Source organism: Arachis hypogaea, chromosome 17, assembly GCF_003086295.3.
Source record: "Arachis hypogaea cultivar Tifrunner chromosome 17, arahy.Tifrunner.gnm2.J5K5, whole genome shotgun sequence".
Lineage (NCBI taxonomy): Eukaryota > Viridiplantae > Streptophyta > Magnoliopsida > Fabales > Fabaceae > Arachis > Arachis hypogaea.
In genome coordinates this window covers 125,397,399-125,414,654 of record NC_092052.1, presented here as the reverse complement: position 1 = coordinate 125,414,654, position 17,256 = coordinate 125,397,399, and the positions used below count along the sequence as shown (strand labels likewise).

At 35.8% G+C, this 17,256-nt stretch overlaps 2 protein-coding genes and 1 pseudogene across 4 annotated transcripts; 1 reads left to right on the top strand and 2 right to left on the bottom strand.

Annotated features, from left to right (window-relative positions):
* Positions 1-552: 552 nt before the first annotated feature.
* Positions 553-4,770, bottom strand: LOC112766012 (uncharacterized). Of its 3 annotated transcripts, XM_072222314.1 has the most exons (7): positions 4,037-4,690; positions 3,650-3,697; positions 3,465-3,542; positions 2,915-3,039; positions 1,570-1,710; positions 1,120-1,226; positions 553-856 (listed from the first exon to the last, which is right to left on the bottom strand). In XM_072222314.1, the coding sequence occupies exons 1-3, from the start codon at positions 4,400-4,402 to the stop codon at positions 3,519-3,521; spliced, it is 438 nt and encodes a 145-aa protein (XP_072078415.1). In that variant the 5' UTR covers positions 4,403-4,690; the 3' UTR covers positions 553-856; positions 1,120-1,226; positions 1,570-1,710; positions 2,915-3,039; positions 3,465-3,518. The 3 variants fall into 3 exon arrangements, 2 of the variants coding, with proteins under 2 accessions (XP_072078415.1, XP_072078416.1); XM_072222315.1 differs by lacking the exon at positions 1,570-1,710 and having other exon boundaries at positions 4,037-4,770; XR_003815292.2 differs by lacking the exons at positions 553-856; positions 2,915-3,039; positions 3,465-3,542; positions 3,650-3,697; positions 4,037-4,690 and adding an exon at positions 903-1,037 and having other exon boundaries at positions 1,570-1,743.
* Positions 4,771-5,050: 280 nt separating this feature from the next.
* On the top strand, positions 5,051-13,552 carry LOC140181061 (uncharacterized). Its single transcript, XM_072223553.1, has 4 exons — positions 5,051-5,455; positions 10,649-10,779; positions 12,466-12,876; positions 12,954-13,552. Exon 4 carries the CDS (start codon positions 12,956-12,958, stop codon positions 13,397-13,399), a length of 444 nt encoding a protein of 147 aa, XP_072079654.1. The 5' UTR covers positions 5,051-5,455; positions 10,649-10,779; positions 12,466-12,876; positions 12,954-12,955; the 3' UTR covers positions 13,400-13,552.
* On the bottom strand, positions 5,735-10,340 carry LOC112763883 (protein ROOT HAIR DEFECTIVE 3 homolog 2-like; annotated as a pseudogene).
* Positions 13,553-17,256: the final 3,704 nt, after the last annotated feature.

Here is a 17,256-nt window from a genome sequence, read left to right as displayed (position 1 = left end):
AGGCAGCTCCAAGCGAGGTAACATTGATTTGCTTTCAATTAGGGGAAAATTCGTTTGTGCATTTTGCTAATATATGATTAATTTTGTCTTTTACAGTTGAACCTTTTAGATGGTGGATCAATGATTCAGTCAAGTTTCAGCCTTTATGATGCACAGGATATGAATTATCCCGGAGAGAATTATAGGAGTTTTAGTTTTTATTAACATAAATTTTCATTTATGTATGAGCAAAATTCGGTTCATTGAAGTTATAAGAGGGTTAATTTCTTATTGATGTTATTCTTTATTGAATAGTCATTTTTTTGTTTTTCAAATTAGCTTTCTGCAATTATGTTATGTCAAAGAGTTTAGGTGTTTCTAAAATTGAATAGATATATACACTTTTTTCGGTTCATTCAGTACATTAATTTCGGTTCATTTGTGTTTTGGGGGCTTTTGATGTTTGATAAATACCCTGAATCCATTTACTGTGAACCTATAAAAAAATAGCAGCCCAGACAGTTCCAACAGATATATACATTAACATTAGATTTCGATTAACATTCACATATATACATTAACATTAGATTTCCATTAACATTTACATTAATATTCACATATATACATTAAAGAAGAAGTGTTTGCTTTTTTAAACAAGTTAAACAAATTAGTATTAATTTCAACGAGTCAAAGAAACTATAACCTATTTACTGTCTATATCTCCAGATGTGAATTTACAAAAAAGGCTTGAGAGGGCAATAGATGGTTTAGGGAGTTTTATGGCTTCAGATGCCTCAATCACTTGGTCTCTCAATTTATTTATTTTGTGCAACAAATTGGTTGGACCATATTCGTGCCTGAAGGCATCAATTTCTTCCTACAAATTAATTGAAAGAAATTACTTAATTTGAACCCAACTGAAATAAGAAATGAACCAAATTTTATTAATTTAGAAATTATTTACTTGTTTCCAGTTTTTATATTGATACTTCCCTTTTTTAATCTGTTGAGGATAAATTGTTTCCAGCCATTTTATCACGTATATCCCGCAATCATAACTAAGAAATAAGTAAAATATGATTAATAGAATACACAATAAAACATATTAAAAATAGCACTATAGCAAAAAAAGATTTTTACTTTGTTCATTGACCGCTGATCGTGATATATTCTACTTCAACTCCCTCTCCGTCCTCCATCAAGGGTTCTGTTCCAGCATAAATCCTCATCTGGAATACTATTAATCCCTGAAAAGGATACAAAAAATAAAATCAGGCACAAGGAGTGATTGAATAAAACGTGATAAATATTCAATCAGCAAGAAAAAATATTTTCTGCATACAAATGAACTCAAGTGAACACTTAACAATCAAGTGAATATAAATCACCAACTCCAATGAACCGAATTCTATTCATATTTGAATAAAACGTGATAAATATTCAATCAGCAAGAAAAATATTTCTGTGTGCAAATGAACTCAAGTGAACACTTAACAATCAAGTGAATGTAAATTAGCAACTCCAATAAACCAAATTCTACTCATGTTTGAATAATTTACAACAAAAATATGTATGATGTAAATAACTTACAACAAATTTGTTCAGCGTAATTTTTATTTCAAGTATTTCATCTTTCTTTTTCTTCGCGGGGTCAAGCACATAGAATGCCTTCTTCTTGACATCGGCAATCTACAACCACCAATGTCTTTCGTTGCAAACCGGTGCAAATAGCTAAAGTTTAGGAAAATGATAGAATATTTCATTCTAAATGATAGCAAACGACAGAATTATTAAAGAAATTTTAGAAATCACAACTTACAAAGATGTGATGCCAATTTTTTTCTGTCAAGAAAAGGGAGAAAGTCCGTATATTTATTGAAAAGAAATATCACTATTAAAATTTTAGCATGCTCAACGAATGAAGAACAATTAAAATTTAGATATAAGGTAACATCAAATTATGGCATATGATACAAATCTTAATTAAAGAAAATATACTTAATGAAAATTGGGAAACCAAGTTTAACATGAGAATAAATAGAGAATTGATATACAGGATCTAAGGTGAAGAATTGAACATCAGGAGAGCTATCATAGAGAATTTTAAAATTCGTCTAAAAAGGTTGGGATTGGTTGTATGTGGTATCTGCTTAGCTAAACTATGATACTTTAAGCTGTGGGGTGAAAGATCGATAATGAATCTTCGATAGAAATAGAATATAACATGCTTTAACTATAAAATTTATTTTCAGTGAAGTCTTTTTTCTTGATAAATCTATTTACAACTGGCTGAGACTATATAACAAAATTTTGTAGTGTGTAAAAACTTTTCATGCACATCACCCTTCCTTATGTTGACTTTTCTCTTGATTGGAAAAAACGAAAATGAAGGTTGGAAAAGCAATAAAACAGCACAAATGAAAATATATATATATATATATATATATATATATATATATATATATATATATATATATATATATATATATAGAGAGAGAGAGAGAGAGAGAAAGAGAGAGAGAGAGAGAGAGAGAGAGAGAGAGAGAGAGAGAGAGAGAGAGAGAGAGAGAGAGAGAGAGAGATATTTTCAAGGTTTAAGAATTTAATCATTAATGCATGGTTATATTCCTTTTAACTTGTAATGCTCAACAGTAGTAGGACTTTGTGATCACTATGAAGCTAAAACTATGTTGTGCTTTAGTCATTAGTTAATTATTTCTAAAGTTGTTGATGCTAAATCGTGTTACAGTTGAAGAAAATGGTTCAAGGATCTCTAAAAGGACATAGAGCAAATGCTGACACCCTAGCAACTTCCTATGTTGAAACTACTAATAACATTCGAGATGTATACTTATATGAGATCTATCCTTATATGAGAGCCATGCAACAAACACTACAAAGGAATCCAACAGCAATACAATAAATAGAACATTACCTAACGATGCCAAAGCACAAAGTAAAAAGGCAGAGCGGGTGGTGCATGATGAACTAGGCGTATAGTTGCTACTTGCTGTCCGTAGATAAACTTAACTCCTTTCAATTTATTCTGATTAGATTCACCTTGAATGAAAACAACAGTAGATATAGTTTAGTTTCTATTATGTCAAACACTGCTAGTTGATTAAATCATAATGTATTTATGTTAAATTTTTCTCAGTCCAATTTTCATTAATTTTCAAAAAAAATTTTCCACAGTAAAAGATTGTTTATATAGGGAGAAGAAGAATATAATATATTAGCTACAATGCAATATTAATTCAAACTAAGATGTATGTAATATTAAGCACAGAAAGAAGAACAGAATTATGTAGCAAAGTTAACATAAAAAAATTAAAAGAAACAATAGAGCGGATACAAACCTCCACAGTAACTACAGAAATCACAAAAACCAAAGAAAAAACAAACAATTCATGCTGCATTACTTAGAAATATCACTTGCTCTTATTGGATGCAAAATTGAGGATAAGAAGAAAACAGGTTAAGACCTTTTGGCGAAGGGCAATTAGAATCCTGGCAAGAATAATACGGTTCCGGATTTTCTACATCAACGGAGAAAGACGCCTCTGTACAACAACAGTCCAGACATATCAGATCAAATAATAAAGAACACACACAACTCATCATTGCAAACCATTACGAATCTGTCATTGGAAAAAGAAAAAAGAAATACCCCTAGGTGGGAGCGTGTCTCTTGAGAGTGATCTGATGTTGTTACCTGCTATGAAGATCCAATTTAAATAAACAAAAGTGATATTAAAAAAACCAAACAATAGTATGAGCAGGGATATTAAAATTTTGGAAAAGTATAGGGTACCAATATATTATCTGCCAACTTATTGCCAACAATAATTAATTATTATATTTTAAATACATGTATAAAGAGACACATTCAGAAAATACATCTATAAAGACACTTCCATTAGACACAGTCATAAAAAAGATATTTTTATTAGACACATCCACAAAGACACTTCTATTAAATACAATCATAAACAAGAGTTGGTAGAAGTTGGCAGAAATACTGTTGGTAACATAGCGGGATTGTAAAATTTTATACTTTCATTTTCTCATAGAGCTTGTTGGGCGGTCTGTTGTAAAATGCCCAGAAATGCCTACAGTTGTAGCAGCTTCCGCCGGCACAAATGCCGCCGAACCTACCTCTGCATCCGCCTCCTCCCTGATTGCAATCCTTGACCCATTCCACCACGGCTGTAGCATGCATGACCGTCATCACATCCTCTACCTTACCTACTACCACGACGAATTCTACCGTGACCACTAGGACCCATGCTTCCTTAGACTCCTCCACCACCATAGCCGTCGTTGCCACCGCATCCACCTTCGTAACCCCTACCACCACCGCTGTTGTCCCTTCCACTGCGACGACTCCCCTGAAGGTTGGAGCCATCAGGTACAGTGACATTAACTGCTTTGAAACTCTATAATCTTCACCTTCAAGTTAGATTAGGAACAAAAAGATTTGAAGAAGAAAAAGAGATCAAAAAAATAGTATCTGAGAATCAAGACACAAACTGAAGAGGAGGAGGAGGAACTAAAGATGATGATGAAGAAGAAGAAGAAAGAAAAATAGAAATTGAGAATAGAGAGAGAATGTAAATAATGGAAATGAATCTTTTTTTCAATTTTGATTTTAAATTCAAAATTCAAAATTTGAAATTTCATACTTAATTGTTGTATTATGGCAAGTGACAACAATAACACGGGATGGGAGAGATGAGCTTAATATAGGATGAAGGAATTGTTAAGAATGAATCTAGAGCATGCCACGTTGAATTTTCATTACGGAAGAAATTCTCTTTTCAAGGATAATTATAAGATAGGATAGGATTAACTCAGGTTGAGTTTATTTCAGGAAAAATCAATGTATTTGTATTTGGTCTCACTACATGCCACATCCATGGTAAAGAATATAATTGAAAAGATATCATTTTATTCATTTAGTCTCACTACATGTGAGATTTTTGGATAAAGAATAAGATTGAATAGATATCATTAAAGTGAACGCTTGTATTATTTATTTATTTTTAATGGTCTATGATATGACTTTCATATATTATCTAGTTGAACTTGAACCCCAATAGGGGTTCTTCCCCTCATAAATTTTCAGATAATTACAAGCTATAACGCATAAATATTAATAACCATAACCCTCAAGAAAATTCAGCTTCTGGAAGGTTTGTTCTTCGTCTTTGAGACAAGTTTGGTGATGAGTATTATTGATCAACGCCAGATGAGCCAACACTGGATACAGAAGAATTGGAGAGCGTGCTTGATACTCTTATCAGAATTTTGCATTTGATTTCTTGATACCGGAGCATTTGCATTTTGTGATTCTGACCCTCTAGGTGTTGAGTTCGCCTGAGCTTCTTCAGCAAGACGTTTAAGAATGTTCATAATTGTCGGCAGCGACTTCGACGAAAGGGATAGAAGACCAGGCAGCTACAAAGAAAACATGGTAACTGACATCATCTCACTAGCTCGCTCTTATGTTAGTTACTACTTTTACAAATCATTTCCAATATTGCAAATTAAGACAAACAAAATTGGGGAACGAATATAATCATCAGGTAGAAAGGATTTCTATTTCACACGTAAAGTTAGAAAACTATAAAACAGGAAAATAGGTTCCAACCCATACCACAATTATGAAGAGAATTGTCTCTGATAATCACCTAATTAGATAAACCCTAATTATGATAATAACAAAGATACGAGTTCAGACTTAGGTGATGACTTACTTTAGAAGAAGCATAAATTCATTAAAACCAAGGATGACCATAGCCATTATAGCCCATGGAGGAGGTAGCCAATTGTTACTCCTCTTGAAGGCCTCCTGAACCCACAGCCAAAATAACAAAAAAGGGATTATAGATGTTACTCCAATAATTAATGCCAATTCGGCTTTGTAGAGGATTATTCAGTCCAGCAAAAGAAATTGCAGTCCAATATTATAATTTGCACACCAAGTAAAAACCATCCCCTCTTTCTCAGTAACTAACACACAGCATATATTTACCATACATACCCTAATTTTAGCCAAAATATTAAAATCAGAGAATACTTATAAACAGACAATTTGATTAAAAGTTTGAAATTGCACCAAAAGTTCAGTTAAGAAAGGTAAGAGAAAAAAGTTAAAAGTAAAGAATAGTTTTTTATGCTTTTACTTGAGCTGAAATAGCCTGGGTAACTGTATATTCAGTTTCTCCCTGGAACTGTCTCCACAAGGACTTGCACTGCACTGGAGTGATAAGTGTGTCTTTTGGGTGAACCTACATTTTATAATAGATGCTCAGAAATAATAGCTTTCTCTACAACATTAATAGGAATACCACAAATATTCGCATATAGTACCTCCTCCCATGTGCTTGAAGCCAGTAGATTTGTAGGCCCTTCAATTCTATTTTGGGAAGATATTGCACCAGCAGGTCTATCAATGAAAGATGAATGAAGTACATTTTCAATGCGATCTGGCTTCTCATCCTCCAAGCATATAGCAGCCATATCTGATAGAAGCTTCAACGACTGATACAAGGTAGAAAAAACATTAAATGGTGTTAAATGAAGTGATTTCTAACATACTTGCAAGTATAGGAAGCTGAAAATTTATCATCAAATTGGCTATTAATTACCGCAGATCCAGCATCCCTAATAATAGCTGTCAGCTGATATCTTTTTTCCCAATCCACACTCTAGGGAGTGAATCAGCATCATGGTTGAACACTGTAGAGAATCTAAAAAGTACAACAATACCAGTAAGCTTCCAAATAAATACTATACTACAGGCATCCTACAAAAACAAATGGGGACAAAAGACAATAACAACAGGCCTTATCCTACTAGTTTAGGATTTACTGCCAATGAAACGAGCAAGTTTTATTTTTAATAATTTATCCTAATTTCTTGTCCTGAAAAATTCTGGCACTGACAAGACAATAACATCCTCTTACTTGAAAAAAATTCTGGCACTCCTATATCATTCAAGAACTTCACAAATACATAGCAAAGCATCATAACTAGTTTCAATCCTTACAACTATCTAATTTCCAAACTCCAAAAATCAATCAGTTTATAAAATAAATCTTGCAAATTGCAACACAAACACATGATTGGTACATAGATTAAAGAATTGACAATATTTATATTTAGAATATTGTTACCTATCCTTCATGCGAATCAGAATCTTCCCTGACTCTTCTTTTGCTTTATTTTCCACTATTTCTTTCACATAGTCCCTTAAGCTGTGTTGCATTCTTTCAAATTTTTCTTCATCCAATTCAAAACCAGAAATACAAGCTGAAAGTTCTGATACGGCAGCTTCAGTCTCACGTTTAAGAAGCTTCCTTATTCAAAACCAGAAATACAAGCTTCCTTATTGGAAATTTTAATTATGTTGTTATTTCTGAAAACTTTGTGTCACGCACAGATGAAGCATGTGACTCAATATCGTGACGCAATTTGTCTTTAACTTTTGATGCACTCCAACTAGCCTGTCTCACAGCAGCATCTGAAAAGTACAAACAAAATTACAAAAGCACCAAATAGAAGTGAGCAGTTCACCAGCAATATGAAAGTTTTACATGATTACCAAGAAGGAAAGAGATTTCAAGTAAATCCATATGAGAGAATATGTATCTTTAATGTGAGAAAATACGAGCATAAGATGCTAATGTAACTCATTTGAGAAAATAGGAATATAAAAAAGTATCTATCATTAATGATTCATGCACGTCCTTAACACAATGACAAGAAAACTGATACCATCCAAATCTTTAAAGAACTTGATATAAATCAAACAATGTTACTGCTTATTGCTTTTTCCTCCATTTAAAGTACTTGAATTCTCCATATGTGTGGAGTGATGTATTATTAACTAACGGTGGAAAATATAGCATTTGAGATTTGGCAATAAATTCTAGAATATGCAAATAAAGTTACAGGTGACAATGTATATGCAAAGAACGCATTCTATTAGACTATATACCAGCAGATCCTTTTTCAAACTCTAGCATAATAGACTCAGTCCACATGTGAACAGATGAAGCAAATCCTTCTCCGTTGTTCAGTGATTGCTCTAGCTTAGCCTTAAAATCATCTACAGCTTTAGAACGTAGGTGCCCCAGCAATGTTGTATAAGCAGGGTATACAAACTGAAAAGTTGAGGGAAAAAAAAAGATCATATAAATTTTGTGTATCACACACAATATGGACACTCTGTCCATCTTCAGAATCCCTTAACAATTTGTTAGCACAGTCCATCATTTTCACTACTTATTTTTTGATCAATAACCAAGTGCACTTGTGTATATTAAAGAATGTTGTTGCATTGTTACTTTTATATGATTGAACTCATTTGCTTAGCTTAAGATTTTAGAATACTGAGTTACAGAATCATTTAGACAACCCATATTGCCAGTATTGAAGTTTAGTATAAATGAATAGAAATAAATCAATAAAGCAATTAAAAAGTAGCAGACAGTCTTACATCCAATGCCTTGGATTCTAATTGCTTTCATTTTGCATTTCTTACAGATTCATCAAAGAATATTGCCTCCTCATCATATCTATTAAAATCAGATGTTATCCACATATTAAAAAGAAAGATTGGAACTGTATAAGGTGATTAAATTACCCAAAACAATGATGTCTAAATGTAATACAACATCAACTAAATATTAAGCTTTAATGAGAAGCTGAATCCTTCTCTACCCAAGTGGAATGAATCTGCCACCCCCCCCCCCCCCCCCAAAAAAACCTCCCTCCTCTTTTTTATTCATTTGGAAGTGCTACTATTCGGAAGATTCAAACCTATTAAGCTTTTGAAAAGATAGGAAAGACCATAATCCACTTTTTTATTTTATTCTCTTCTCACATTATTATGTCATTCAAACTCTAAATAAGGTAAAGACTTTAGCAAAGTAGTGTGACCCTTTCTCAGTGATCCAGAAACGAAATGTATCTCAATTTAATTCAAAAATTATTACATTTCAATGGTAGGAAACTGGAAAAGCTCTTAATTTGTACATCAAGTAGCTACTAAATACAAGAATATCTTTGAATACTAAACTCCCGCATCTGAAACTTACTGTGAAAGGTAGGAATCAATAATGGAGCTCAACCTTTCCCCAAAACCTCGTACTGGACCTGAATTCAACTAAAGAATTAGTTTTTTACTTAATATTAGTCAACTTTTTTTAGATTATTTTTTATATTAAATTTTAAATTTTAAACTCTAACTCTTAAATGTAATGTAATATGAGGGTTAAAATAAATTTTACAATGAAAAAATAATTACAGTTGACTAATTAAAAGTTAGTTCTTATACTTATTCTTAATTATCCCCTCTTCAAATATAGGCCCTCCTATGTTAACTTTAAAATTAAAAGATAACAGATCAAATTATGTATTCATGCATCTAATTTTTCAATTACTATTGTGTTCTATTACTTATTAAACATGTCTAAACTTATATTTTTCTTAATCTTTCATTAAGAAGATGTGGATTAATGTATGCATTAATGAAAAGAAAAAAAATGAAAAAAGGGTCTAATATTTATAAATCAATGTTATGCAAGTTGGTGTATCGTTCACTTTGCTAAAGGCAAATTCAATTCATCAAGGAGCAACCAACAATTCCAGACAAGACAATCACACAATAAATTTGTCTTTCATATAATGTCAAGTGATAGTATTAATATTTACACAAAATGTGGCCAATGAAAAAATCACTTTAATTTCTCCGGATCAAACTAATTCAAGCGGGCGAACGGCCTCTGCCATAACTCCTCCACAACTGCAGTATTCCGGCCGCAGCCGCCACAACTAACCCTAACCGCCATAAAAGTATAAAAAGCCAACTTTTTTTTTCTTTTTTTCTCCTCCGTACGAAAAAATGGAACATCATATTCTAGGTACGCATAAGTTGTGTGGAGCTTCTTTGTCTTGTAGTGAGAGATATTTTGACTAAAATAACCTTGAATATGGTTATGATTTGTCCCTAGTGACCAGCTAGATCCAACGAGGATGGGTAATGGCTAAAAAATGGGGGGAGGGGGGAATTTACCTATTTAAAATAAATGGAGAAAAAATTTACTCAATTACAACAATTGAAAATTGGTTACTTGCCTGTCTTGATTTATTTTTATATAATTTGTGGTAACCTTTCACGTTTTACAACTAACACATAAACCGTGTTAAGCTCCAACGGTTTATGAAAGAAGCATAATAAACATAAACCGTGGTAACTTTTCATGGATTATGAAGTGAACATTGGGAGGCGTAAACCGTGATAACCTTCCACAGTTTATGAAGAGATCAGTTAAACCGTGGTAATCTCCCATGGTTTTTGAGTACCTATATATATACATAATTCCACAATTTTTGAGTACCTATATATATACATAACCCTAGTCGGCTGCAACATATGGAAGACAAAAGCATTTCTAACACTCGTTAAATTTTAAAAATATAAAATTCATGTACTCCTCATCATACTTGCAATATTAATATGATTAAATATAATTTTAAAAAATAGTATAAACATAGAACTTGAGCTTATATATTCTTTATTCATAATTGAAAATTCACATTTGTCATTTTTCATCTTTGTTTTAAATTTTCTCTAATAATAATAATTGTTCCTGTGTAGATCTGAACGCTCTGAGGTATAGCTCGTCCTGCTCTTGTTCAGGCCGGCTTTCCTTGGAGCAGAAGAATGGAACATCGTCTACTTGTCGAGAGGGCGGCGTTGGGCACCTGCAAAGAGACTCCAACGCTCAAGTAAGTAAGAGTGTGAAGTAATTCAGAGTCAAAACTGAATGTCTTGCGTACCTGTGACTAAGTGAGTCACTTGTATATAATGGAGTTGATGAGGACAGTTATCTGTATCGTTTGTTACCGGTTTGGGCGGGGTCTTCATTGGTGGCCCAATATTCGGGATTTTTAGTAGTTTCGTGGAGAGATTTGCGGGGGAGTTGTGTGCTTATCCTAGTTCCGAGATTATTGGTATAGATCGATTTAGGCTAACGGATCATAGCCCCCAAGGTTGACCTGTTTCAGAAGTCGAGCTATAAACAGGTTAAGCTTTTATGAGTTATAGCTCGGAACCAGGATCTAATGTTGGTTGTTTGTCACTGGCGACTTTGGAGTATAGTGGTTTTGATTTGCCGAGATATAGCTCGGAGCCCCCAAGCTTAACTCATTTATTGTCGAATTTGAAAAGAATAAAAGGTCAATCTTTTGAATTTTCGCGGTAATCCTTTTGGAAGTGGCTTTAGAAGAGAGAGAGAGAGAGTGTGTGTTGAAAAAGACAATTTCATTTAATGCGTGTTGGAAATTGGAACGACGGTAAGAGCTGGCCATTGATTTGCGTTTTTGGTTTTATCATCTACGGCTGGGGATTGTTTTTGAATGTGTAACGTTTACAGGAGGTGTGGGGTAGTGGGCTGGTGGGCGATTTTTGTTGGACTCTTTGAGTATCCGCTTTTAGGGGTTTTTTTCCTTTTCACTTGTGTTTGCGGAAAATGAGTAAGAAAGGTTAGTTTGTCTGTGTGCATGTTTGTTTTTCGAGATGGAGAAGGGAAAAAAGGTTGAGATAGGGACAGCCAGTAGTGGTAAGAAGGAGGTTAAAATTGTGGAAGATGTGTGGGTTTGGGACCATGCGAATCTATTTTTGTGGGTGGCGGAGTCGGTCAATGGGTATGCTTCGGTGTTTGACGATGAGCAGAGTGTATCGCAGTTAGTGTTAGTCTCTTCGTGGGTTAGGGAAGGTAGTGATATTAAACTTAGGTTTGTGACATGTAGTGCTAGTGATCGCGCCTTTCATTGCGGGGAAGGGTTTGAGTTCTTCTTCATGTATAGTTGTGTTTTTGTTGACTTAGGTGTGAAGTTCCCTTTTTCTGAGTTTGAACATGGCATGTTGATGCAGCTTAGGTGTGCACTGTTGCAGCTAAACCCTAATTCATGGGCATTTGTTAGGGCTTTTAAGATTCTGATGGGGTATTTAGAGATTGAACCCTCTTTGGAAGTCTTTTTTGCGTTGTTTCAGTGTAAAGGGGTTAGACGTGGTTGTTGGTTGAATCTTGCCAGTGCTCCGAGTCGTGCCATTTTCAGTTTATATAGGTCTTCTTATAAGGGTTTTAAATCTATGTTTTTAAAGATTGGTGTTGCTGAGGGTGAATTTCCCTGGTTTGTTTACGAATGCATGTTGGAGAGGTTTTCTTTATTCTGGGTTCTGAGGCCTAGACAGATATTGGATATGGATGGGATGGAGTATAGGAATGAGATGATTGTGAAATTTTTAGTTAATCATATTTTCTTTTCGGGTTTGTTGTCGGTTGTTGAACTTTTTGAGTTGGAAATGGATAAAGATGCATTGGCTGGATATATAGGTAATTGTTGTGTGTAGTTTGTTTGTATGTGGTTGTTTATGGTTTGTAATATCCTTTCCTGTTTATTTGTTTGCAGTTGAGAAGGCTCCCAAGGTGACTTCGAGTAGCTTGCGAGCTTATTTTCGGACGAAGAACGTCGAGAAGCAGGGTTCTAGTAGCTATATTATGGCAGAGAAGGGTGCTGAGATTAATCAACCATCTCGTAAGAAGGTTAATTTTGAACAAAAGAAGGGGTGAGGTCAAAAAGGATAGGCCTGTGAACCCTGCCGAGGGTAAGCTTGGCGGGAAGGATATTGATTTGGAGGTAGTGAAGCATTTTACTGAGAACCAGAGGGTGCTTCATGCGTACCGGGGAGATGAGGACTTGACTTCTTTTTGGAGTGAACACTTCCCGCTGAGTATGGTGGCTGATGAGTATTGTCAGAATCCGGCCGATGTCAAGCTCGTCCAGGAGGTTGGTGATATTGGAGTTTGTCAGTATCTGCAGGTATAGTATCTTTATTCATCTTTTCTTAGTAGTGTTTGCTTGTGTGAGTTTGATTTGTTTTGTTGGTTTATTGCAAGTGATGGGAGCTCGGCTAATATCCATCGGCCGAACACAAGAGTTGAAGCATGTGAGGGATTCATTTGATAAAGATACGGTTGATCAGTTGATGCAAGATAATTTGGAGAAAGGAAATAAGCTCCGTACTGCTCTGGATTTGGTTGACTCATTGCAAAATAAGCTAACAGCCACCGAAGGTGTTGGGGAAAAACTTGGTGAGAAGAAGGCTGCTTTGGAAGCTCGGTTAATAGTTCTTAGTGTTGAGAAGAAACAGCTTGAGACTAAGAAGGAAGATCATGGGCTTGAGATGTTCGCAGCTGGTTTTGAGAGGGTGGTTGAGCAGGCAAAGCTTCTGGTGCCTGGTGCTGATTTGTCTGCCATGGATCTGTGCAAAGTAGTCGTTGGTGATGAGTTGGTTGATGATGATGATGGTGTCGAGGGGGAGGGTGAAAACCCTAATGTTTAGCTTGTAGTAATTGTTGTTTTGTTTTGTGTATGTATGCTGGAACTTATTTAGGCTTATAGCCGTTAACGTTGTTTAATGGATTTGTTTTGGACCGCTGGCTTGTACTTTAGCCAAACAAATTTGGTAATGTTAGGATTTGGTTGCATGTTTCTATTACATGTTTGATTTTTGTGAAAAATGTGTTTGAATATGTGGGATTTTAGTATTATTTGTTGGTAGTATTCGGACGAATGGAATATGAGATAGAATGTAGATAATAGTTAATGTTTGTATTGTAATATGATGAATGAAAGAAGTGCGGGGTGGCGTGCCTCATTAAAACCTCTCTAGCAAAACCCTCCTTAGGGTTAAAATCTAGTAGTAGGAAAAAGAGTGCATTACCATGTTCGACTTATAGACTAACTGAAATACATTTTTAAAGAAGATGTGTTCCAACTGTTAAGTAGGATAGTTCCATCGAGCTTTTGTAATTTGTATGCTCCTTTGCCGATAACTCTTTGGATTCGAAATGGGCCTTCCCAATTGGCGCTTAGCTTGCCGTGTCCTTGTGGTTTTTGGACATCTTCTATTCTTCTGAAAACGAGGTCTCCATCTGAGAATGTCCTCGGTTTGAGTTTCTTATTGTACTTCCGAGTTATAGCTCGTTTAGTTGCTAGTTGTTGTAGTGCTGACTTGTCTCGGATCTCTTTGACGAGATCGAGCTCAGCTCTTCGGTTTTCGATGTTGTCACTTTTGCTGATATTTGTAGTTCTGGTGTTTTGTAGGGAGATCTCAATGAGTATCATGGCGTCACATCCGTATACCAACCTAAAGGGGGTTTCCTTTGTCGATGATTGTTATGTTGTGTTGTAAATCCATAGCACTTCAGGGATAAGCTCGGCCCATTCTCCTTTTGAGTCTTATAGTTTCTTTCTAAGGCCCTGTAAAATGATTTTATTGGCAGCTTCGACTAAACCGTTAGTTTGTGGATGTTCGACAGAGGAGAACTGTTGAACTATTAGGAAATTTTGTAAGAAGTTTGTGAACTTTGGATCTATAAATTGTCTACCGTTATCAGTAATAATGGATTGAGGAATACCGAATTGGCATAGTATGTTTTTCCATACAAAGAAAATAATTTTTTCGGAAGTTATTTTTGCCAATGGTGTTGCTTCTATCCATTTTGTAAAATAATCAATGGCGACAATTAAAAATTTAACCTGGCTTGGAGCGGGTGGAAAAGGTTCGAGGATATCTAGCCCCCACTTGTTGAACGGCCAGCATACGTCGGACATGTGTAACTCCTCGGCTGGGTTGTGGATGATTGGTACGTGACATTGGCAGTAATCGCAATGTTTAACTTTATTCATGTAGTCTTGTTGTAACGTCGGCCAATAATAACCTGCTCGGAGTATTTTGGCAGCTAAGCTTCGTCCTCCTATGTGTGTTCCACAAACGACTTCATGAACTTCGTTCATTGCCAGTTCGGATTCTGTCGTGTTCAGGCATTTTAGGAGAGGTCTTGTAAAACCTCTCTTATATAACTCATCGCCGAGTAGTGTGTAGAAGCTTGCCCTCCTTTTGAATTTTCTTTTGTTTTGAATGTTGTTGGGTAAGCTACCTGTTTGCAAGTAACTTATGAAAGGTGATCGCCAGTCATCTTCCTGCGAGAAACTTGAAATTGTTGTTAGCATAACACTAGGTTCATCAAGCTTAGTTGAGATAATACAGGTGTCGTAGTTTGACTTCTTGTTGTTGCTAATTTTGAAAGGATATCTGCTCTATCATTTTGTTCCCGAGGTATGTGGGAAATATTGAATTTTTGAAAATTGTTGACAAGGTTATTGACAATGGTGTTATATTTTTCTACTAATGGATCATTTACCTGGAATTACCTGTTACCTATTGTACCACTAGTAGGGAGTCACATTTGATGTTTAGCTGTGGTATGCCCATTGTGTGGGCCAGTTGCAGTCCTGCTATTAGCACTTCGTACTCTACTTGGTTGTTGCTTGCGTGGAAAGTAAATTGTAGGGATTGTTCTAATGTTGTTCCTTATTTGTCCTCAAGTAGTATTCCTGCTCTGAAACCCTTACTGTTTGAAGCTCCGTCGACGTATAGTGTGCATGGGTTGTCTTTAGGACCTTTTTCTTCTGAAGTGAGTTCTGCGATAAAGTCGGCCAGTGCTCGTGATTTGATGGCTCCTCGGGACTGGTATTGGATGTCATATTCTGACAACTCGATCGACCATTTGATTAATCTTCCTGCCAGTTCAGGTTTCATCAGTATTTGTCTTAAAGGTTGTTCAGTTCTGACCACAATGGTATGGCTTTGGAAATAATGCTGCAAGTGTCTGGCTGTTGTTACAATAGCTAGAGCCAGTTTTTCTAGCTTCGGGTATCGGACCTCGGTGTTCTGAAGGGATTTGCTGATGAAGTATACCGGGTGTTGTTGCTTTCCTATTTCTGTTACCAAAACAGAACTGATAGCATAATTGGTAATAGATAAATAGAGATAAAGTGGTTTACTAGCGTCTGGGATTCAGAGGATTGGAGGTGCTGATAGCATGGCTTTGAGTTCGGTGAAGGCTGCATTTTCGGTCTAGTGGAACTTTTCTTGTTTTCTTAGACTTTTGAAAAAATAATGTGATCGGTAGGCTATGCGGGGTAGAAACCTGGCCAATGCTGCAAGTCGGCCAGTCAATTGTTGAACTTCTTTTACCATCTTTGGGCTCCTCATGTTAAGGATTGCCTAGCATTTTTTGGGGTTTGCTTCAATACTTCGGCAAGTTAGCATGAAGCTGAGGAATTTTCCACTCTGAACTCCAAAAGCGCATTTTTCTGGATTGAGCTTCATGTTGTACCTTCGAAGTTGTTGAAATATTTCTTTTAAATCGTTAACGTGGTTTGTTTATGTGCTGACTTTGCCACCATGTCGTCAACATAGACTTCTATGTTCTGGCCGATTTGGTTTGTAAAAATTTTGTCCATGACCCTCTGATAAGTAGCACCTGCATTTTTTAGTCCAAACAGCATAACCTTATAGCAGAAATTACCCTTGTGAGTGATAAAAGCAGTTTTATCCTGGTCAGCCGAATGCATTAGTATTTGGTTATAGCCAGAATAAGCATCCATAAAACTTAAACATCGAAAGCCAGAAGAGTTGTCAACCAGTTTATCAATGCACATGAGGGGGTATGCGTCCTTTGGACAGGCCTTGTTAAGGTCTGTATAGTCCACACACATCCTCCACTTATCGTTGTTCTTTTTTACCATTACCACGTTGGCTAACCAGGTGGAGTATCTGAGCTCTTTGATTAAACCAGCATTGAGGAGCTTTTGGGTTTCCTCCAGGGAGGCTGCCCTTTTATCTATACCAAGGTGTCTTTTCTTCTGAGCTATAGGTCGGATTGATGGGTTGATAGCTAGCTTGTGACAGATGACGTTGGGGTCTATCCCTGGCATATCTACCGGAGTCCATGCGAATAGGTCGACGTTGTGCCTTAATAGCTCGGGATCTCGTTCTTCATTTTTTAGTGCGTTGCTGAGGTATGTATATTTTCCTTCCTCGGTCGTTAATTGAATCTTAGTAAGGTCGTCTGTTGGCATATGTCGTTCTTGATAGTTGGCTCTAGGGTCCAGGTCGGCCAGGGGAGGCAAATGTTTTGAATTATATATTGCTTGGACATACTGCTGTTCAGGCTGTCTTGATTGTTCGTTCTTCAGGCTGGCATTATAGCACTGCCTGGCTTCCTTTTGGTCTCTGTGGATGGTTACAAATTTGTTATCCTGCGAGAGAAACTTAACACACAAATGCACAGTAGAAACAATAACATTGAATGCATTCAAGGAAGGTCTGCCTAGAATGATATTATAAGG

Excerpts from the sequence above, each read along its gene's own strand:
- LOC112766012 (XM_072222315.1), bottom strand. The coding sequence starts at position 4,402 with ATGTCACTGTACCTGATGGCTCCAACCTTCAGGGGAGTCGTCGCAGTG. Across the intron at positions 3,698-4,036 it reads AGCTCTATGAGAAAATGAAA|CAGGTAACAACATCAGATCA; the intron begins GTATAAAATTTT and ends GGATCTTCATAG. Across the intron at positions 3,543-3,649 it reads AGACACGCTCCCACCTAGGG|AGGCGTCTTTCTCCGTTGAT; the intron begins GTATTTCTTTTT and ends GTTGTTGTACAG.
- LOC140181061 (XM_072223553.1), top strand. The coding sequence starts at position 12,956 with ATGGGAGCTCGGCTAATATCCATCGGCCGAACACAAGAGTTGAAGCAT.